Source organism: Tetrahymena thermophila (assembly GCF_000189635.1).
Source record: "Tetrahymena thermophila SB210 genomic scaffold scf_8254814, whole genome shotgun sequence".
In the NCBI taxonomy this organism is placed as follows: domain Eukaryota; phylum Ciliophora; class Oligohymenophorea; order Hymenostomatida; family Tetrahymenidae; genus Tetrahymena; species Tetrahymena thermophila.
In genome coordinates, this window is record NW_002476570.1 from 609,259 (window position 1) to 632,941 (window position 23,683).

The 23,683-nt window shown below is 20.2% G+C and overlaps 9 protein-coding genes across 9 annotated transcripts; 8 read left to right on the forward strand and 1 right to left on the reverse strand. All coding sequences in view use genetic code 6, as the record gives it.

Annotated features, from left to right (window-relative positions):
- Nucleotides 1-757, forward strand: TTHERM_00414160 (zinc finger protein, putative; the record flags this gene model as incomplete). The annotated part of the gene is made up of 2 exons (XM_001007186.2): nt 1-679; nt 732-757. 2 exons carry the CDS (start codon nt 1-3, stop codon nt 755-757), a joined length of 705 nt encoding a protein of 234 aa, XP_001007186.2.
- A 2,114-nt stretch (nt 758-2,871) lies between these two features.
- On the forward strand, nt 2,872-3,241 carry TTHERM_000414170 (hypothetical protein; the record flags this gene model as incomplete). Its single annotated transcript, XM_012795436.1, has 2 exons — nt 2,872-3,056; nt 3,109-3,241. The coding sequence occupies 2 exons, from the start codon at nt 2,872-2,874 to the stop codon at nt 3,239-3,241; spliced, it is 318 nt and encodes a 105-aa protein (XP_012650890.1).
- Nucleotides 3,242-3,802: 561 nt separating this feature from the next.
- Nucleotides 3,803-4,180, reverse strand: TTHERM_000414181 (transmembrane protein, putative; the record flags this gene model as incomplete). Its single annotated transcript, XM_012795437.1, has 1 exon — nt 3,803-4,180. One exon carries the CDS (start codon nt 4,178-4,180, stop codon nt 3,803-3,805), a length of 378 nt encoding a protein of 125 aa, XP_012650891.1.
- A 115-nt stretch (nt 4,181-4,295) lies between these two features.
- Nucleotides 4,296-5,440, forward strand: TTHERM_000414192 (hypothetical protein; the record flags this gene model as incomplete). The annotated part of the gene is made up of 2 exons (XM_012795438.1): nt 4,296-5,384; nt 5,432-5,440. The coding sequence occupies 2 exons, from the start codon at nt 4,296-4,298 to the stop codon at nt 5,438-5,440; spliced, it is 1,098 nt and encodes a 365-aa protein (XP_012650892.1).
- Nucleotides 5,441-6,872: 1,432 nt separating this feature from the next.
- On the forward strand, nt 6,873-9,766 carry TTHERM_00884500 (transmembrane protein, putative; the record flags this gene model as incomplete). Its single annotated transcript, XM_001013581.4, has 7 exons — nt 6,873-7,667; nt 7,795-8,068; nt 8,119-8,816; nt 8,878-8,986; nt 9,224-9,517; nt 9,570-9,659; nt 9,714-9,766. The coding sequence occupies 7 exons, from the start codon at nt 6,873-6,875 to the stop codon at nt 9,764-9,766; spliced, it is 2,313 nt and encodes a 770-aa protein (XP_001013581.4).
- Nucleotides 9,767-11,005: 1,239 nt separating this feature from the next.
- On the forward strand, nt 11,006-12,769 carry TTHERM_00884510 (furin-like repeat protein; the record flags this gene model as incomplete). Its single annotated transcript, XM_001013582.2, has 1 exon — nt 11,006-12,769. The coding sequence occupies one exon, from the start codon at nt 11,006-11,008 to the stop codon at nt 12,767-12,769; it is 1,764 nt and encodes a 587-aa protein (XP_001013582.2).
- Nucleotides 12,770-13,858: 1,089 nt separating this feature from the next.
- TTHERM_000884519 (hypothetical protein) lies at nt 13,859-14,701 on the forward strand (the record flags this gene model as incomplete). Its single annotated transcript, XM_012795439.1, has 6 exons — nt 13,859-13,910; nt 13,988-14,026; nt 14,103-14,146; nt 14,305-14,481; nt 14,541-14,591; nt 14,681-14,701. 6 exons carry the CDS (start codon nt 13,859-13,861, stop codon nt 14,699-14,701), a joined length of 384 nt encoding a protein of 127 aa, XP_012650893.1.
- A 2,733-nt stretch (nt 14,702-17,434) lies between these two features.
- On the forward strand, nt 17,435-20,950 carry TTHERM_00884520 (transmembrane protein, putative; the record flags this gene model as incomplete). Its single annotated transcript, XM_001013583.2, has 7 exons — nt 17,435-17,467; nt 17,700-18,863; nt 18,979-19,252; nt 19,303-20,000; nt 20,062-20,701; nt 20,754-20,843; nt 20,898-20,950. 7 exons carry the CDS (start codon nt 17,435-17,437, stop codon nt 20,948-20,950), a joined length of 2,952 nt encoding a protein of 983 aa, XP_001013583.2.
- Nucleotides 20,951-21,736: 786 nt separating this feature from the next.
- TTHERM_00884530 (hypothetical protein) lies at nt 21,737-23,311 on the forward strand (the record flags this gene model as incomplete). Its single annotated transcript, XM_001013584.2, has 8 exons — nt 21,737-21,909; nt 21,988-22,206; nt 22,263-22,463; nt 22,520-22,624; nt 22,672-22,770; nt 22,834-22,932; nt 22,982-23,083; nt 23,137-23,311. 8 exons carry the CDS (start codon nt 21,737-21,739, stop codon nt 23,309-23,311), a joined length of 1,173 nt encoding a protein of 390 aa, XP_001013584.2.
- Between the last annotated feature and the right edge of the window lie 372 nt (nt 23,312-23,683).

The window sequence follows — 23,683 nt, forward strand, 5'->3', positions numbered from 1 at the left end:
ATGAATAACTATTATAGATAGGGAGTTGATAATTCTTGCAAAGAAAAATGCGGTTTGGGAATGTATATAAACCAAAAAACAAATACATGCGATATTTGCTCAGTGTTGGGTTGTGATTAATGTCTTTAAAATTAAAGGTGCATTAAATGCACTGATAATTTGAAATTAGATGAAAAATCTGGATGTCTCTTAAATGATAATACATGCGATTAATAATAATACTATTCATTATTTTAAAAGTAATGCTCTTATTAATGCAGCAAAAATGAAATAAAAGATTAAAATACATAATTGTGTGTCCCGATTTAAAATTGCAACTATTTCCAAGAAATGCAAAAAAAGGATTTTTTCTAATCGATTTCAGTACAGACCTTTATTGATAACGGATTTCTATTAATGGGGGATTCTACATGTTAGTTCTACCTTTACAATTTAAATCTTGAGACTGTTTATTCAAATTTATTAGTTTAAAATCCACTAGATAAAACAATTGTTTATGGTTCATCAAATTTTTATGACAGAAATGTAGGAGGATGTTAAACAAAGCAAAAATTAATTGGATTCAATTTTTTAACTTATAAAATAGAATTCGAAATAAGTAATGAATTTAATATTTTTTATAGTCTTTACTAACTAGATGTAGAGAATCATCTATTAGTTTTACAGAAGAATTAAGGAGGTTTTACATTTTTTGACTATTTAAATAATGAATAGATTCTCATAGAAACAAGTAATTTATATATTTTTTAATATATGAGCATAAATTCTTCTTAGCAAATTTATTTGTATCAGAGCACTAATATTTAAAATGTAAATTTTTAATTTAAAATTTAATAGTTGATACATTTGTTTTTAATTTAAAGGAAATTTAAAGTGCTGTGCTTTATTTTAGAAAAGAAAATAAAATAATTAAATTTGATCAAAAATTTCGCTCTATATATGTTGCAAACCTCTAAAATATGATTTTTTTTGCTACTGATTCTAAATAATAAGGATATTTTTTTCAATTTGATTAAGCATTGCTATCAACTAAAATAATCTTAGAAATAAATATTGATTACAGCTCTTAATATTTTTTTGATGAGGACTAAAAGTTATTTTATATTTAAGGACATACTAATTCAATAGTATATTATATTCAAAAAGATAATGTTCTACCTATCTATAAAATTATTAATGATATTAAATCTATTTCTTTAGCATTTACTTTTTATTAATAATAAAATACTAATTAAACTTCAATAATCGTGGCTTTTGCAAATTTAATAGTATTTGACTAATTAAATTATTAATAATACAAAGAAAGTTAATTATCAGCTATTTTAAAGTATAGTTTTGATTTAAATAAAGATTTTTTATCATCAATGTCTTTAATAGTTATGAAGAATTAGGTCTTTTATATCTTAAATAATAATAATTAAATTTTTTATATTGAATTTGAAATAAATGATTAGAATTTGGAAATGAAAAAAATAATTACATCAAATAAACAAAGCTAAGAAATAATTTTATAAAATGATTACATATTTAAGTTATAAAAAAGTGATAGTAATACTTGCATTTTAGTTGATTTAAATCAATTATAATTTGATTTGGTGACTTATATCACATACTATTTGTATAATTTATAAAACTTTTAAATTAAAAGAAGTTTTATAAGATCTTATTAAGATATTTTTTTATCTTAAATTAAGTAGCGTTAAATGTATTTAGGAAATAATAAGCATCTTTATTCTGTATTGATTCAAAGTTCCTTGTGTTAAATCATAATAAAAGATATTTTACTTGGATAAATCATTTTTAATATCAATGATAAATGCTTTTCTAATTTATCATAAGTTGATACTTTTTACTTTGAATAACCAGGATATCTTTTTTAGAGATAACCTTTCACTTTGTATAATACCATTCTGAATTTTAAAGTGAAAGAATTCTATCAATTTGACGACACATATGCAATAACGGTGACTTTCTTTACTTTTTAAAATAAAAAATTGCTTTTTATAGATTAAAAAGGATAATTTTTTGGATTTGACCTTATTAATTTAAAGCAAGAATTTTATATAAATAACGAAAATACACTTGTAAATAGCTTACTTTTTTCAAATAATCTTTTAAATGGCGAAGTTAGATAGTTACCAGCATCTTTAAATAACTCTATTTATTTAATTATTAATAATTAATTAATTTAGGAATTCCAATTAGATATAAAGTCAATCAACAATAGTAATTAAATTTAATTAGATTATGTAAATACAGTTTTCTAGTGCATTCTTTATTAAGGATAAATTCTTATTATCATTAATAAAGAAATTCGAGTTTACAATTAATAATTACTACTGATTAATAAAATAATTATTCCATTTGATTATCTAACAAAAATTAATGTCTTTAATATTGATAGATTTTTATTTTTTATTGGCTCAAGCTTTTTTTACTAATTTGATTTAATTTAGCTCAAGACAAATTAATTGCAAATAATAATATCAAAATCTGCTCCTACAATCTTATATGAAAATTAAGAAATATTAATAATTGGAAAATTTGTTATTCAATATAGGCTTTTTATCTTATTAAATACTTAGACTTTTGAGCATACTAATAATCTATTATCAAATATAAATGACTTAACATATTTTAGAATATAAGATAATATTTTAAAAATGGCTAAAAATATTTAAAATATTCCAATATCAAATATAGATTAAAGGTAAAATAATTATGTACTAATTAAAACTTGGTTTAGTGAAACTTTATAGTTGAGTTATTATTATGATACAATAAAAAAATAGATAATAAAAATGCATGTTTTGAAGAATTAAATACTTAAAGTATTTAATTTTGCTGATTTTTTTACACAAATAATAGTAGATGCATATTAAGATATCTTTATATATTCTTAAATAGATGGATCTGTAAAAATTTTCAACCCTAACTTAGCAAACGGATAAGTATATTTGGTATAAAAATTTACTGGAATAAAAAGAATTGAAATATGTTATTAATAACAATAACTTGTTGTTTAGACAACCACAAATTAAATTTTTATTTTTAACGTAATTTATTTATTTTTTGCTTACTTATTTTAAAGTAATTTAATTTTTATAGTATCAAGGAAATAATTCAACTGGAATATTTTTAGATTTAAGTGACATTACGCCTTTTATCACAACAAAATATACTCTTTCATTTTAAATCCAATGTTAAAATAATTTAATCTTTACTTAGTCTCCTTACCTGAAACTATTTAATTTAACTGATGGATCAATTGGCTCTTTTTAATTAGTAAATTCATTAAAAATCATAGATTATATTAATGTAATAAAATATTTTTTTATATTTAGGCTGATTACTTATCATACAGAAACAACTTAAATTCTAATCCTATAATAGATGTACAGAACTAGCTTATAATTTACCCCCATAGCAAATTTAGCTAATACTATTAGAAAGGTTCTTAATAAATAGAATATTAATTATACAGTTATGTTTCTCCGAACACTGAAATGTACTATGATCTTTAAAATAATTAGTTAATTGTACTAATTGGTAGTAATAAACTAATAACAGTTGTGGATTATAACTAAGCTTTGCAAAAGTATAATTACAACACTCAATCTAGTTTTTTCAAAAATTTGACTTGTTTCATTCCTTAAAATAATTTAATAATTTTAATTGATTAAACTCCTTAAATATATACTTACTATTACCTCACAAATATAACAAATATTGTGCAAATCTATTAAAGTCAAATTATTTAAATAATACCTGATATTAATAATAATCTCATTTACATTTCAACTCAGTAATTTGTCCATGCCTTTACTTATCCTGATATGATATATTATGAAGCTTTGTATGATAAATTCAACTAGAACAATTCAAATATTAATATAACGTAATTAGTTCCATAGATAAATACTTTGCTCGTTGTAAGGTAAGATACAGTTATTTTAGTGTACGATCTGATTGAATCTTTAGTTTAAAAAGAAACAAGTTTTATCAACTAAATGTCAGTTTAATATATTTAATTTAATAACTTTATAGTAACTTATAATTTGTAAACCAGTTCTTTGTTACTCTTTAAAGAAAGAATCTTTTAGGATGAAATCTTATTAGATTTGGCATTTTATTCACTATAGAAGTGTGATATATTTAAGATCGATGAATCAAGCTTCATTTTCATAACACCTTTTAAAATCTATTAAATTTAGATAAATCTTTAATAAAATAAGCTTTAGATTTAAAATTTATATGAAATAAAATAAACTTTTACGGATATCTTATTCGATTTTATGAATAAAACATTTATATTAGTTAATTAATAGGCAAAATAGATAGCTTTTTATGAAATTAATAATAACAATTTAACATCAGTTACTAATATATAGGATAATTACTAATAAATATTAATCTAATAAAATAATGTTATCTATTCTTTTAATAATTCTATAGTTTCTAATCCAATCTCAGTTTCAAATTTTAGTTAAAATAATATTTTAAAATTAGGTACAACTAAAATTTCCTACATGATAAAGTTAAGCTCTGATAATAGTAAATAGATAGATGATAGATTTGAAGAAATTAATTAATCAAATTATTATGACACTTCAGATGAAAGTTTAGTTTTTATAATCCAAAATGAAGAAAAAACCATCTACATAATTGATACTACTCATTTTAATGTGATTAGTTTTACCTAAATAGATTATTAAATTGTTAATGTTGTTATTGATAGAAATAGAAGGATAATTTTCTGTGTTTCAAATATATCAAAAACTTATATATTTGATTTTAATTTGAAACTACTATCTTAAATTTAGAACCCTTGTCTTATAAATGCTAAAATATATTTTGATGGCCAATTAATTTACTCAGTTTGTCCTAATTCAGTTTATTTTTATAATTCTCTAACTTTAGCTAAATAAAGCTTTCAAATTAATTCTGGATTTAATAGTATTGATTATATAAAGTCTTTTAATTAATAAAATACATTTTTATTAATTTAATAAGACTCAGTTTACATTATTCAATTTTAATAAAATAATAATAGCTTCAAAATTTTATTTTAGAAGAATAAATAAAAAATTAATATCTAGAGTGCTAGTATAATTTTTGATAATAATAATTAAAAATATTTCCAAATACAAGGAATATCATGGAGCGATGTCATTTATTATTTGATACCTTATCAACCTTAAAGCGAGTGTACAGCAAATTTATTATCATAAAATTCTTATATGATTTCTTAATAAATTTAAAGCATCTAATAAAATGCATATTCATCAAACCAAACTGTATCTTAAGTATAAATTCAATTTTAAAATGATTAAGAAATACATAAGATAACGAATTTAATAAATTAAAAAATTCAAATAGAAACAGTTATTTATACATAAAATTACAATTAATTAGTATGGAGTGATGGTAGTATCATTGATGACCCTAATATAGGTGAACTAGTTATTCATGATGCATAACTAAATATTACAAATAAGCTAATGTTGAACTAAAATAATAACATTAATTAAATACTATTAAAAAACATAAATTTAATTGACATATAAAATTAAGTTGTTTTTGAAAATATTCCAAAAGTGATATTTTCAAACATAACCATCAAATCAATCATAAGTTATCAATAATATTTTTAATAGCCCTTAGTTACTTTTAAAAATTGTAGTGAAGTGATATTAGATAACATTATTATAAATAATGTTAACATCAATAATTAAACATTCTTTTCACTTGAAAATGTTTCAAATTTAATAATCAAAAATTTAAATGTTAGCAATTCTATTTTCAGCTCTCTTTTTTACATTATTGAATCTTAGTAGATTTATTTTAAGTAATTGAGTTTTTAAAATATAACAAATTAATTTGAAAGTATTATCATTGCAATAGCTGTATAATAAACAGATATTAGCTATTTACGTATCTTACAAACAAATCGAAATTAAGTTTTAAGCTTATAAGGATGCTATGATATAAATTTGAGTAATGTTACTGTTAGAGATGCATAAGACATCATACTTTTATAGACTTAAGATTATATAAACACATATATTTATCCTATAAATAATCTTACAATGTCATATTTTGATATTTCAAATTCTTAAAATATAGGATTTATTATTTAGGCCAATTAATCTACAATTTTTAATTCTCAGTTTACAAATTTGAATTAGACGGCCACCAATCTTATTAATTCTAAACTTTCTAATATTCGAATATTTGAATGTAACTTTTAGAGTATAAATTTGAGCTAAGGATATTAAATTCTTAGATTGATAAACTTTAACAATCTATTGATTGAATAGTCAAAATTTTTAGGAAATTTAGGTAACTTGATTTATCTCCTCAATTAAAATGAAGGATTTTTCATAGTATTTAGTAATTTGTAATTAAAAGATAATATATCTGAACAGTAAAGCAATATTTTAATTAACTTTGCATTAAAATTAATAATCTAAAATAGTAGTTTTATAAATTAAATATCTTGGTTAAACGGAGGTGCATTAAATGTTTAAAACATTGATGAATTATATATAACTGAATCAAAATTTTAGATAAATTAATCTGTTTTAGGAAATGGAGGTTCTTTGTTTCTTTATCAAATTCAAAATTTATATATCTCAAACTCTGATTTCTTTGAAAACTAATCATAAACTGAATCAGGAGGAGCAGTATTTTTAGATTAAAATTAATTAAAGTCAACAAATTCTTCTATAATAAATTGTAATTTTTAAAAAAATATTGCAATCTAAGGATTAGGTGGTGCTATTTATATTAATAATTGTGACTTAAATTTAAAAAGAACTAATATTTTAAATAATAGAGCATCTATTGGAGGAGGAATTTACTATTAGAAAATGATACCGAGTATTATTTAGTAAAATTTAATTTAATTTAATGACAATACAGTGAAAGATAATGGATGCGTATTGTATGGCTAAAATATAGGTTCAACACTTAGAAAGTTATTGCTAAACATTAATAAAGATCTTAAAACGATTGTTGTAGAAGGAGATTTTTCTTAAAATGAGCCTATGATTGTTAAGAATTTCAGAAGTGGTGATTATTTAGTACTGGATGATATTTAGATAGTAGATGAAGAAAATTATAATTTTAAGTATGATCCTTTACTTAAATATAGTAAAAGTGCTACAGAAATAATATAACAAACTACTTTGAGTATTAACATGTAAAATAAAAGTGAAAAAATGAATATATTTGGAGGAATTATAGTAACTTATTAGAAAGGAAAGTTTTCTTTTAATGTAAGTCTTTCTTATATTCCAAATGAAAGTTCAAAATTTTAGATATTATCTTAAACAATACCAGCTCTTTATGATTATAAAGGAAATTTATTTTTAGAATAAAAGTAGTTATATCTCAATTTAAAAGTTGATTTTAGATAATGCATAACAGGAGAAGTGCAAAAATAATTTTTCTCATCTATCATTTGTGATTAATGCCCTGATGGTAAATATTCTTTAAACGTTAATGATCAGGCTTGTTAGATTTGTCCGTCCTAAGCTGTTGAGTGTTTTGGTTCTTAAATACATGTAAAAAATGGATATTGGAAAAAAAATAATCAGAGTGATTTGATTATTTATTGTGAGAATGCTCCAGAAAATTGTTAACCACAAAGCTTGAGATCAAAAGTATTTATTTCTTTTTTATAAATTTTTTTAATTTTAGATGAAAATATTATTAACACTCTTTTAAATTTGAAAAAGAAGTGAAATAAATATATTTAATATAATTTTATTTTAAATATTTATATTATAGTTTGGATGTGCTGAAGGCTATGTTGGTCCTTTGTGTGAATAATGTGATTTTTTTGGTAATGTTTGGGGATAAAGATACTCGACTACATTCAAAACATTTAATTGTTCCAAATGCTCAGATATGTTAGTATTAGCAGGTTTCGAATAAGCAATATTCATAATTTTTCTAACTTTATACATCTACATATGTAATAGAAAGATCATTAACTAAATAGAAAGAGATCTATAAAATTACTATATTAAAATGATGGGTCTGATTTATCTCAGCAATTCTGGTAAAAATATATTAAATTTAAAAATATTATATTATTTTTATTTTTATTAGTATATAAGACTAATTCTACAGTATGTTCAAAGATTCTAATTGACCATTTGCAAGTAATATCTATTTTAAGTAGCCTTTCATTCTAATTTCCTACTATTATTTAATTTTCATCAAATGTTGGAGGAAATCCTTTACTTATATAAACTAACATATTTGATTGCTTTTATCCTAGTGAAATTAGAATTCCTAAGTGGTTTGCTAAAGTAATTTGCTCATTAAGTCTGCCTTTTGTTATTTATTTACTTAATTAAATAATAAACATTTTATTAAAAGTATTTTACAAGAAAAATACTCATTAGAGGTATTAGAAAAGTACGATGATTTTCTTTTATTTCTATTTTTATCCATCTATGATATTCGTATTAATAAAATCAATAAATTGTATAAATATTGGAAATCAAAAATATGCTTAAATCGACACTTTGATAAGCTGTAGGGATTTTTCTGAACACTTTTTTTATAACTTAATTTTTAGCTTTCCAGTTATAATTGTGGCATGTGTTGCCATCCCATTTTATTTTATTCATAAAGTAAGATAAAATATTAATTTAAATCTCTCTAAAATATAAAAGAGTTCTTATTAGTTTATTTATGAACCATATAAGAACTAATACTACTACTGGGAATTTGTTAGATTGTTGTATAAGAGTGCTGTTATGATTTCTTCAATATTTTTGTAAGAGTATCTTTCTTTAAAGGTAAATTAAATATTATGTAACCAAATTTTATTTAATAACTAATATAAATATAATAAATAAGACTTGCATAGTTAATTAGATATTGATATTGTACAATTACATTTAGATGAGAATTAATCCGTTTACTCATTAGCTACATAATCAATTGGAGAATTAGTCTATACTAATAAGTATTTCAACTATGAATTTCTGCTTAGTTTAGTCTTTGATAACTGACTAATATTATACTGTGGTTATTCTTTTTTAATTGGTTATAATTATGTTAAATCTATATTTTATATTGAAACTGGTGTTTTTAACATTTGTTAAGCCTATTTCTCCAAATAAGTAAAACAGAAACTTATTTTAAGAGTGTCTTTATAAAATGAAGACTAAATATCCTTAGATTTTTAAATTTGTATTAATAGATTCTACTATTAGATTTAAAACAGCTTTGAAAATTAAAAAATTAAGACTTTAACTAAAGAGTATATATGAAACTAGAATAGAAAGATCAAGTGCTATTAATACAGGTTTAAAATAATCATAACAATCTATGATATTTAATTCACGAAAAATAACAAATTAATTTAAGGTATAGCTTTTTAGCTAATAAGCTGATTATGAAACTATAAACAGTGAATTTGATAATTTAAAGCAATCACAACAACCACTATCACTTTAGACTAAATATTAGCTTTCTCCAAAACTTAAAAATCAAGGTATTATTATCCATTAAATAATTTTTTTAATAGTTAATAACATTATAATTAGATTCCACCCTTTATAGATAAGAAACGAGTGATTTTTATTAGAATTCATCGAGATAGAACAATTTTTAGTTTAGATTGATAAATTTTTAAGGTAGATATTAACTTAAATGTTTTATTTTTATAATATAAATTTTTATTATAATAGATTAAAACCAAGATGAAGTAGTTGAAAAATAAATAAATTAAGCTCAATGGTGAAATTAAAATAATTTATATTAATTATTTATAATTTATGAATTTATAATTCAAATTTTAATCAAATAGCTACTAAATGAAAATTAAAATTAAAAAAAAAGGTAATATCGTGATACTGCTATTTATGTTTTGTAATTATTTTTTTGTTTTGAAATTTAAAAATTAAAGTAAATCTTATGATTAATAATACTTTTTTCAAACTTAAAGATATTTTATATTTATTTTAGGTTAATTATTACATCTAGTTATAAAATTTTTATTATTTATTATAATTTATAGCAATCTTCAAAATAACCAATAATAAATATGAAAATAACCTATTAATAGAAAATTATTCTTTTAAATATTTTATTAAATTATTACGTTTCTAATAATTATATTTATTTTTTAAGCTAACTTACTAGGTTTGATTTTAATATGAATTATTTAGTTTTCCTAACTATCATGCAATTAACTAATAAAAATAAGCTAAATTTATTTTTAATTATAATGGAAATACTTAGATTTGAAAAATTTTGTTAAAAATTTAATTTAAGTTTTTTTGAAAAAATTTTAACGCCCTCTCCCCTACAAATTTTTTGCAAAAAAAAATGACATGATATAAGAATATATGGTATATATTATTTCAAATTTTACAATTTACCAATATAAAGCTTTCAAAAAACTCAAAAATAAAGCTGTTTTAAGCTTATTTAACTTTATTTATTATACTATTAAGATATATTACATTTTGCTTTTTGTAAATCAACTAGGCATTTCACTCTATATAGTTAAATTTACAAAAAGTATTATATTTATTAATATTTAATGATTAAAAAATAATAAATAAAATATTTTTGCTTCCTTAAAAAAATTTATTTATTGCTTTATAAAAATTAATGATTATAAAACAAAAATAAATGCTCAAAATTTGAAAAAAGTTTTCATTATTTTGATTAATTTTCGTAAGCATTTTTAAATCAAATATAAAGAGAATAATTAGGATTGAAAAAAAAATATTCATAATGAATATAAAATTCAGTAACAGCTATTAAATTAGATGAAAATTAATTTAAATATAAATAGAATTTTTATTTGATGGAGGATTATACATTTGAATTTTATTATATTACAAATTATTGAAAGTTTTTTGTTATTTATTAACTGAGTTAATTTTTGATTGATATTATTAAATCTAAAATTCTATTGGCTAACTTTTGATTATAGTTAATTAAATTAAAAAAAAGGCAAAAAAATTTATATATGATAAAACAAAAAAGCAAATATTCTTTCACAAAACTTTTAACTTTTTATATTTATATATAAATAGTTTGTAGCTAAAACTGTCTTAATGCTGGAGAAATCTATGATTTTATATCATAAAAATGTTTAAAATGTGATGATCATTGTAACACATGTAGTGGATTAACTTAAAATGATTGCTTGACTTGTATGAATAACTATTATAGATAGGGAGTTGATAATTCTTGCTAAGAAAAATGCGGTTTGGGAATGTATATAAACCAAAAAACAAATACGTGTGATATTTGCTCAGTTTTAGGTTGTGATTAATGTCTTTAAAATTAAAGATGTATTAAATGCACTGAAAGTTTGAAATTAGATTAATAATCTGGATGTCTCTTAAATGATGATACATGCGATTAATAATAATACTATTCATTATTTTTAAAATAATGCTCTTATTAATGCAACAAAAATGAAATAAAAGATTTAAATACTAAACTGTGTGAACCGATTTAGAATTGCAACTATTTCCAAGAAAGACAAAAAAAGGATTTTTTCTAATAAATTTCAGTACAGACCTTTATTGATAATGGTTTTCTATTAATAGGGGAGTCGATATGTTAGTTCTACCTTTATAATTAAAATCTTGAGACTATTTATTCAAATCTATTAGTCTAAAATCCTTTAGATAAAACAGTTTTTTATGGTTCATCAAATTTTTATGACAGAAATGTAGGAGGATGTTAAACAAAGCAAAAATTAATTGGATTCAATTTTTTAACTTATCAAATAGAATTCGATATAAGTAATGAATTTAATACTTTTTATAGTCTTTACTAACTAGATGTAGAGAATCATATATTAGTTTTACAGAAGAATTAAGGAGGATTTACATTTTTAGACTATTTAAATAATGAATAGATTCTTATAGAAACAAGTAATTTATATATTTATAAATATATGAGCATAAATTCTTCTTAGCAAATTTATTTGTATGAGAGCTATAATAATGAAAATGTAAATTTTTAATTTAAAATTTTATAGTTGATATTTTTTGTTTTTAATTTAAAGGAAAGTTAAAGTGCGGTGCTTTATTTTAGAAAAGAAAATAAAATAATTAATTTAGATAAATAATATTACCATATATAGGTTTTAAACTTCTAAAATATGATTTTTTTTGCTACTGATTCTAAAACATAAGGATATTTTTTCCAATTTGATTAAGCCTCGCTATCCACTAAAATATTGTTAGAAATAAATATTGATTATGCCTATTTAAATTTTTTTAATGAGGACTTATAGTTATTTTATATTTCTGGAATTTAAAATTCAATCATATATTATATTTAAAAAGATAATATTCTACCGATCTATAAAATTATAAATGACATTAGATCGATCTCTTTTACTCTTACGTTTTATTAATCATAAAATACTAATTAAACTTCAATAATTGTAGCTTTAACCAATTTAATAGCCATTGACTAATTAAATTATTAAAAATACAAACAAAGTTCATTATCAACTATTATGAAGTATAATTTAGATTTAGATCAAGATTTATAGTCAATATCTTTAATAATTATGAAGAATTAGGTGTTATATATTTTAAATAATTATAATAATATACTTTTTTATATTTAATTTGAAATAAATGATTAGAATTTGGAGATGAAAAAAATTCTTACTTCAAGTAAACAAAGCTAAGAAATAATATTATAAAATGATTCCATAATTTAGTTATAAATAAGCGATAGTAATACTTGTATTTTAGTTGATTGAAATCAATTATAATTTGATTTGGTGACTTATATCACATACTATTTGTAAAATTTATAAAACTTTTAAATTAAAAGAAGTTTTTTAAGATCTAATTAAGATAATTATTTATTTTAAATTAAGTCAAACTAAATGTATTTAGGAAATAATAAGTGTCTTTATTTAGTAATGGTTCAAAATTCCTTATGTTAAATAATAATAAAAGATATTTTACTTGGATAAATCATTTTTAATATCAATGATTAATGCTTTCCTATTTTATCATAAACTGATACCTTTTATTTTGAATAGCCAGGATATCTTTTTTAGAGATAACCTTTCACTTTGTATAATACCATTCTGAATTCTAAAGTGAAAGAATTCTATCAATTTGACGACACATATGCAAGAACAGTGACTTTCTTTACTTTTTAAAATAAAAAATTGCTTTTTATAGATTAAAAAGGATAATTTTTTGGATTCGACCTTATTTCTTTAAAGCAAGAATTTTATATAAATAACGAAAATACACTTGTAAATAATTTACTTTTTTCAAATAATGTTTTAAATGGCCAAATTGGATAGTTACCAGTATCTTTAAATAACTCAATTTACTTAATTATTAATAATTAATAAATTTAGGAATTCCAATTAGATATATAGTCAATCAACAATATTAATTAAATTTAATTAGATTATGTAAATACAGTTTTCTAGTGCCTTCTTTATTAAGGATAAATTCTTATTATTATTAATAAAGAAATTCGAGTTTACAATTAATAATTACTACTGATTAATAAAATAATTATTCCATTTGATTATCTAACAAATATTAATGTCTTTAATATTGATAGATTTTTATTTTTTATTGGCTCAAGCTTTTTTTACTAATTTGATTTAATTTAGCTCAAAACAAATTAATTGCAAATAATAATATCAAATTCTGCTCCTACAATCTTATATGAAAATTAAGAAATATTAATAATTAGAAAATTTGTTATTCAATATAGGCTTTTTATCTTATTAAATACTTAGATTTTTGAGCATACTAATAATATATTATCAAATATAAATGACTTAACATATTTTAGAATATCAGATAATGTTTTAAAAATGACTAAAAATATTTAAAATATTCCAATATCAAATATAGATTAAAGGTAAAGTAATTATGTACTAATTAAAACTTGGTTTAGTGAAACTTTATAGTTGAGTTATTATTATGATACAATAAAAAAATAGATAATAAAAATGCATGTTTTGAAGAATTAAATACTTAAAGTATTTAATTTTGCTGATTTTTTTACACAAATAATAGTAGATGCATATTAAGATATCTTTATATATTCTTAAATAGATGGATCTGTAAAAATTTTCAACCCTAACTTAGCAAACGGATAAGTATATTTGGTATAAAAATTTACTGGAATAAAAAGAATTGAAATATGTTATTAATAACAATAACTTGTTGTTTAGACAACCACAAATTAAATTTTTATTTTTAAAGTAATTTATTTATTTACTTTTTTACTTATTTATAAAATAATTTTAATTTTTAGTATCAAGGAAATAATGGAACTGGAGTATTTTTAGATTTAAGTGACATTACACCATTCATCACAAAAAAATATACACTCTCATTTTAAATTCAATGTCAAAATAATTTAATCATTACATAGTCTCCTTACCTGAAACTATTTAATTTAACTGATGGATCAATTGGCTCTTTTTAATTAGTAAATTCATTAAAAATCATAGATTATATTAATTTAATAAAATATTTTTTTATATTTAGGTTGATTACTTATCATACAGAAACAACTTGAATTCCAATCCTATAATTGATGTACAGAACTAGCTTATAATTTACCCCCATAGCATTTTTAGCTAATACTATTAGAAAGGTTCTTAATAAATAGAATATTAATTATACAGTTATGTTTCTCCGAACACTGAAATGTACTATGATCTTTAAAATAATTAGTTAATTGTACTAATTGGTAGTAATAATTTAATAACAGTTGTCGATTATAACTAAGCTTTGTAAAAGTATTAGTACAAAACTCAATCTAGTTTTTTCAAAAATTTGACTTGTTTCATTCCTTAAAATAATTTAATAATTTTAATTGATTAAACTCCTTAAATATATACTTACTATTATCTCTCAAATATAACTAAAATTGTGCCAATCTATTAAAGTCAAATTACTTAAATAATACCTGATATTAATAATAATCTCATTTACATTTCAACTCAGTAATTTGTCCATGCCTTTACTTATCCTGATATGATATATTATGAAGCTTTGTATGATAAATTCAACTAGAACAATTCAAGCATTAATTTAACATAATTAGTTCCATAGATAAATGCTTTATTCGTTATAAGATAAGATAGTGTTATTTTAGTGTATGATTTGATTGATACTTTAGTTTAAGAAGAAACAAGTTTTATCAATTAAATTTCCGTTTAATATATCTAATTTAATAACTTTATAGTTACTTATAATTTGTAAACCAGTTCTTTGTTACTCTTTAAAGAAAGAATCTTTTAGGATGAAATATTATTAGATTTGGCATTTTATTCACTATAGAAGTGTGATATATTTAAGATCGATGAATCAAGATTCATTTTCATAACACCTTTTAAAATCTATTAAATTTAGATAAATCTTTAATAAAATAAGCTTTAGATTTAAAATTTATATGAAATAAAATAAACTTTTACGGATATCTTATTCGATTTTATGAATAAAACAATAATATTAGTTAATTAATAGGCAAAATAGATAGCTTTTTATGAAATTAATAATAACAATTTAACATCAGTTGCTAATATATAGAATAATTACTAATAAATATTGATCTAAAAAAATAATATTATCTATTCATTTAACAATTCTATAGTAACTAATCCAATATTAGTTTCTAATTTTAGTTAAAATAATATTTTAAAATTAGGTACAACTAAAATTTCCTACATGATAAAGTTAAGCTCTGATAATAGTAAATAGTTAGATGATAGATTTGAAGAAATTAATTAATCAAATTATTATGACACTTCAGATGAAAGTTTAGTTTTTATAATACAAAATGAAGAAAAAACCATCTATATAATTGATACTACTCATTTTAATGTGATTAGTTTTGCTTAAATAGATTATTAAATTGTTAATGTTGTTATTGATAGAAATAGAAGGATAATTTTCTGTGTTTCAAATATATCAAAAACTTATATATTTGATTTTAATTTGAAGCTATTATCTTAAATTCAGAACCCTTGTCTTATAAATGCTAAAATATATTTTGATGGTCAATTAATTTACTCAGTTTGTCCTAATTCAGTTTATTTTTATAATTCTCTAACTTTAGCTAAATAAAGCTTTCAAATTAATTCTGGATTTAATAGTATTGATTATATAAAGTCTTTTAATTAATAAAATACATTTTTATTAATTTAATAAGACTCTGTTTACATTATTCAATTTTAATAAAATAATAATAGCTTCAAAATTTTATTTTAGAAGAATAAATAAAGAATTAATATCTAGAGTGCTAGTATAATTTTTGATAATAATAATTAAAAATATTTCCAAATACAAGGAATATCATGGAGCGATGTCATTTATTATTTGATACCTTATCAACCTTAAAGTGAGTGTATAGTAAATTTATTATCATAAAATTCTTATATGATTTCTTAATAAATTTAAAGCATCTAATAAAATGCATATTCATCAAACCAAACTGTATCTTAAGTATAAATTCAATTTTAAAATGATTAAGAAATACATAAGATAACAAATTTAATAAATTAATAAATTCAAATAGAAACAGTTATTTATACATAAAATTACAATTAATTAATATGGAATGATGGCAGTATTTTTGATGACCCTAATATAGGTGAACTAGTTATTCATGATGCATAACTAAATATTACAAATAAGCTAATGTTGAACTAAAATAAAAATATTAATTAAATACTATTATATAACATAAATTTAATAAACATATAAAATTAAGTTATTTTTGAAAATATTCCAAAAGTGATATTTTCTAACATAAGCTTCTAATCAATCATAAGCTATCAATAAAATTTTTAATAACCCTTAATAATTTTTAAAAATTGTAGCTAAGTGATATTAGATAACATTATTATAAATAATGTTAACATATATAATGAAACATTCTTTTCGCTTGAAAATGTTTCAAATTTTATTATCAAAAATTTAAATGTTAACAATTCTATTTTCAGCTCTCTTTTTTACATTATTGAATCTTAATAGATTTTCTTTAAAAAATTGAATTTTTAAAATATAACAAATCAATTTGAAAGTATTATCATTGCAATAGCTGTATAATAAACAGATATTAGCTATTTAAGTATCTTACAAACAAATCGAAATTAAATTTTAAGCTTATAAGGATGCTATGATATAAATTTGAGTAATATTACTGTTAGAGATGCATAAGACATCATACTTTTGTAGACTTAAGATTATACAAAAACTTATATTTATCCTATAAATAATCTTACAATGTCATATTTTGATATTTCAAATTCTTAAAATATCGGATTTATTATATAGGCTAATTAATCTACAATTTTTAATTCTCAGTTTAAAAATTTGAATTAGACAGCCACCAATCTTATTAATTCTAAACTTTCTAATATCCGGATATTTGAATGTAACTTTTAGAGTATAAATTTGAGCTAAGGGTATTAAATTCTTAGATTAATAAACTTTAACAATCTATTGATTGAATAATCAAAATTTTTAGGAAATTTAGGTAACTTGATTTATCTCCTAAACTAAAATGAAGGATTTTCCATAGTATTTAGTAATTTATAATTAAAAGACAATATATCTCAACAATAAAGCAATATATTAATTAATTTTGCATTAAAATTAATAATCTAAAATAGTAGTTTTATAAATTAAATATCTTAGCTAAATGGAGGTGCTTTAAATGTTTAAAATATTGACGAATTATATATAACTGAATCAAAGTTTTAGATAAATAAATCTATTTTAGGAAATGGAGGTTCTTTGTATCTTTATCAAATTCAAAATTTATATATCTCAAACTCTGATTTCTTTGAAAACGAATCATAAATTGAATCAGGAGGAGCAGTATTTTTAGAATAAAATTAATTAAAGTCAACAAATTCTTCTATAATAAATTGTAATTTTTAAAAAAATATTGCAATCTAAGGATTAGGTGGTGCTATTTATATTAATAATTGTGACTTAAATTTAAAAAGAACTAATATTTTAAATAATAGAGCATCTATTGGTGGAGGAATTTATTATTAGCAAATAATACCGCGTATTATTTAGAAAAATTTAATTTAATTTAATAACAATACAGTTAAAGATAATGGATGTATATTGTATGGCTAAAATATAGCTTCAACACTTAGAAAATTATTGCTAAATATAAATAAGGATTTTAAAATGATTGTTGAAGAAGGAAATTTATCTTAAGATGAATTTATCACTGTTAAGAATTTCAGAAGTGGTGATTATTTAGTACTGGATGATATTTAGATAATAGATGAAGAAAATTATAATTTTAAGTATGATCCTTTAGTAAAATATAGTTAAAGTGCTACAGAGATAATATAGTAAACTACTTTGAGTATTAACATGTAAAATAAAAGTGAAAAAATGAATATATTTGGAGGAATTATAGTAACTTATTAGAAAGGAAAGTTTTCTTTTAATGTAAGTCTTTCTTATATTCCAAATGAAAGCTCAACTCTTTAGATATTATCTTAAACAATACCAGCTCTTTATGATTACAATGGTAATTTATTTTTAGAATAAAAGTAGTTATCTCTCAATTTAAAAGTTGATTTTAGAGAATGCATAACAGGAGAAGTGCAAAAATAATTTTTCTCATCTATCATTTGTGATTAATGCCCTGATGGTAAATACTCTTTAAACGTTAATGATTAGGCTTGTTAGATTTGTCCGTCCTAAGCTGTTGAGTGTTTTGGTTCTTAAATACATGTAAAAAATGGATATTGGAAAAAAAATAATCAGAGTGATTTGATTATTTATTGTGAGAATGCTCCAGAAAATTGTTAACCACAAAGCTAGAAATCAAAAGTAAATATTTAAAATAAAATATGTTTGTAATATCATTTTTACACTTTTTAAAAAATTAAAAGAAGCACAATAAATAAACATAAATATAATTTTATTTTAAATATTTATATTATAGTTTGGATGTGCTGAAGGCTATGTTGGTCCTTTGTGTGAATAATGTGATTTTTTTGGTAATATTTGGGGATAAAGATATTCTACTACTTTCAAAAATTTTAATTGTTCCAAATGCTCAGATATGATAGTATTAGCAGGTTTCGAATAAGCAATATTCATAATTTTGCTAACTTTGTACATTTACATATGTAATAGAAAGATCATTAACTAAATAGAAAGAGACCTATAAAATTACTATATTAAAATGATGGGTCTTATTTATCTCAACAATTCTGGTAAAAATATTTTAATTTTAAAATTACTTTTCTATATTTATTTTTATTAGTATATAAGACTAATTCTACAGTATATTCAAAGATTCTAATTGATCATTTGCAAATAATATCTATTTTAAGCAGTCTTTCATTCTAATTTCCTACTATTATTTAATTTTCATCAAATTTTGGAGGAAATCCTTTATTAATATAAACAAACATATTTGATTGTTTTTATCCTAGTCAAATAAGAATTCCGAAGTGGTTTGCTAAAGTAATTTGCTCATTAAGTCTTCCTTTTGTCATTTATTTACTTAATTAAATAATAAACCTTATTTTAAAATTACTTTTTAAGAAAAATACTCCTTCGAGATATTAAAAAACTACGATGATTTTCTTTTATTTCTATTTTTATCCATCCATGATATTTATATTAATAAAATCAATAAATTGTATAAATATTGGAAATGAAAAATATGCTTAAATCGACACTTTGATAAGCTGTAGGGATTTTTCTGAACACTTTATTTATAACTTAATTTTTAGCTTTCCAGTGATAATTGTTGTATGTGTTACCATCCCATTTTATTTTCTTTATAAAGTAAGATAAAATATCAATTAAAATCTCTCTAAAATATAAAAAAGTTCATATTAGTTTATTTATGAACCATATAAGAATTAATACTATTACTGGGAATTTGTTAGATTATTGTATAAAAGTACTGTTATGATTTCTTCAATCTGCTTGTAAGATTATCTTTCTTTAAAGGTAAATTAAATATTATGGAACCAAGTTTTATTTAATAACTTATTTAAATATAATAAATAAGGTTTGCATAGTTAATTAGATATTGATATTGTACAATTACATTCAGATGAGAATTAATCCGTTTACTCATTAGCTACATAATCAATTGGAAAATTAATCTATTCTAATAAGTATATCAACTCTGAATTTCTGCTTAGTTTAGTCTTTGATAACTGGCTAATATTATACTGTGGTTATCGTTTTTTAATTGGCTATAATTATGTTAAATCTATAATTTGTATTGAAATTAGTGTTTTTAACATTTTTTAAACCTATTTCTCGAAATAGATAAAACAGAAACTTATTTTAAGAGTGTCTTTATATAATGAAGACTAAATATCCTTAGATTTTTAAATTTATATTAATAGATTCTACTATTAGATTTAAAACAGCTTTGAAAATTAAAAAATTAAGAATTTAACTAAAGAGTATGTTTGAAATTAGAAATGATAGATAAAGTGCTATTAAGACAGGTTTAAAATAATCATAAGAATCTTTGATATCTAACTCACATAAAATAGTAAATTAATTTAAGGTATAGCTATTTAGCTAATAAGCTGACAATGAAACTATAAACAGTGAATTTGATAATTTAAAGCAATCACAACAACCATTAACACTTTAGACTAAATATTAACTTTCTCCAAAACTTAGAAATCAAGGTATTGTTAACCATTAAATTATTTTTTTAATATTTAATAATAATAAAATTAGAATTACCCCTTATTAGATAAGAAACAAATGATATTTCTTAGATTTCATTGAGATAGTGCAATTTTTAGCTTCGCTTGATAAATTTATAAGGTAGATATTAACTTTAATGTTTTCTTTTTATAATATAAATAATAATAATTATAGATTAAAATCAGGATGAAGTAGTTGAAAAATAAAAAAATTAAACTAAATGGTGAAGATAAAATAATTTATGTTAAATATATATTATATATGAATTTATAATTAAAAATTTTAAAAATTTGATATATTTATGATATTATTTATATGTTGAAATGATTTTTTTGTTATTAAATTTAAAAACTAAAGTAAATCTTATTATTAATAGTACTTTTTTACAAAGTTAAACATATTTTACATAAAGCTAATCTCCACATCTTGTTATAAAAATTGTTTTATTTATTAAAATTTACAATATTAGAGATAAATTAAATTATTATTTAAACTTTAAAAATACCAATAATAAATATAAAAATAATTTCATTAATAGAAAATTATTCAATTAAATATTTTATTAACATTTTAAAGAAACTGAATTAACTAAGTTAATTATTATATTTCTAATAGCTGTATTTATTATTTTCTAGTTAGTTTGATAAGCACTAGCGAATTATCTTAAATAACATGTAATTAACTTATAAAAATCAGCTAAATTTTATTTTTTTATTTTTTAAGAAATAATTTTAAACTTAAAATTATTTTTAAGTATTTAATGTGAATAAACATAGTTTTTTTATAAAATTACAGTAATTAAACAAATTTAATCTAAAAATAAAATTTCTAAATTGAAAGATATTCATTTGTTATTAATTTTACATTTAAGAAATACTGAAATCACTGAAAGAATTATTATATACTGATATAATTTATTTATTTATTATTAACAGCTGAGCTTGATATAAAATAATTATTAATTTTTCTAAAAAGAAGCTCAAGATAATTGATTTTAAAGTATATTAAAAAGTATGGAGAATTAAGAATATTATATCACTTTGCCTATTCTTAAAATTGTTTTTGATGGCTAAAATATAAAATTGAATGATACATTTATTGAGAGCAATAATAATTTAGATATTTTAAAAGAATTAGAAAAGTTAGATTTAAAATATTATCAATCTTTTCAATATATAAACCAAAGGTATATTTTGTTTTAATTTGAAATAATTCATTACTCATGATAAAAAAAAACATTTTATTTTGGTTATTTTAAAAATAGTTTAAAATCTGATTATGATTAGCATCTAGAACTTCTTGAAAAAATTATAATAAAAATAAATGAAAAATCAGGGTTTAAAATGAGCTTCAAGAGTATTTATCTAGACTTAAGTTGCTGGGAGTTTGCTGATACTTAAAATATAATATATTTTTCAAATATTTTATCTAAAATACTTGAATTTAACTAAGAAACTAAAGAAATCTATGTTAACGTTGAATAGTATTTATTTTTTCTATTATCTTGATAATATTTTTACAAAATTTTAATTAAATAAGTTGGAAAGATGTTTAACCTGAAGGATTTTAATATCTTTTCTAAATTTTGCATAATTACTTATCAAAAACTGAGCTTTAAAGTTTTTACTTAAATTTATATGGTTGGAGAAGAAGCGATTAATTTAGTTTGTAATTACTATCCAATATCATTGAAAATATATAGGCAAAAAAATTAGAAAACTTCTACTTAAGTATTAGCTTGTAAATCTATTTTTTTAATAATATTTATTTATCTTTATTATAAAATAAATAAATAGTTGGTAAAATATTAATGCCTAAAGTTTCAAAATACTTTGTAATGGAATCTAATTCATGCTTTTAAAATCATAAAATCTTAAAAGCTTTATTACAAACTTTTGTGGGTAAATTTTAATATGATTTATTAAATAAATTACAACTTATTTAAAAGCCTAAATTTAGGAAATTAATCTTTAGAAGACTATTGCATTGTATTGAACACTCTATAAAATCTTTAAACATTAATTGTAATGGATCTTGATTTTGAAATGTAAAATAATCATATATTTAATTATTTTAATAGCTTAAACTTAAATTATTGAAAAAAAATTAGGTGGTAAATAACTGACACATCTCTCTTATAACTCAGTGAAGTACTAGTAAAAGTTATATCTAAACAACCCTTATGGAGTTTTAGGTTATCTCTATCAAAGTAAGTAATAAGAATATGATCTCTTAATGTATTAAATTTTGTTAAAAAGTTGTGAAGAATTGACTCCAATATTTAGCAGAAGCATTTATAATTTGTTGAGATTGCTTATTTAAAAGACTCAATGTGTTTACAATTACATAGAATTCGAAAAGTATATTTATATTTTTGTTATAAGAGAATTGATATTAATAATTATTTATAAAGTATTGATATAGCACCGTCTGAATCTGACCTACTAAATGGTTACATGGAACTTCTAGAAAATAAGAAGAAATATTTAGAAAAACTAGCAATCTTAACAATCCCTGCTCTTGATAGTATTAGCTAAAACTACCGAAAAGAAATTATATGGGAAGTAGCTAAGAAACTTTCTTTATGATTTTTGTTTATAATAATACTGAATTTTATTGAAAAATTTAAAAAACTAATAAAAATAATTTCATGGTTATTGTTTTATATTTATAATATACTTAAAAAATATTAATAAATAGACATAAAAAGAAAAAATTAATTAGTTAGTTTAAACCTTATTAAATATTTGAAAAATAAAAAGTTTAATGCCTCAAAAATATCAAACTCTCTTTTTTATTTTGTTTATTGTTTTATTATTCAAAAATACTTTGTTCGTTTTTTTATCTTGTAAAAAATTATAATCTTAATTAAAGATTTATCCCTGTAGATATTTTTTATAAATAAAATGATTATATATATTATAAATTTAGTGAAAATAAATTAAATAGAAATTTAGGTT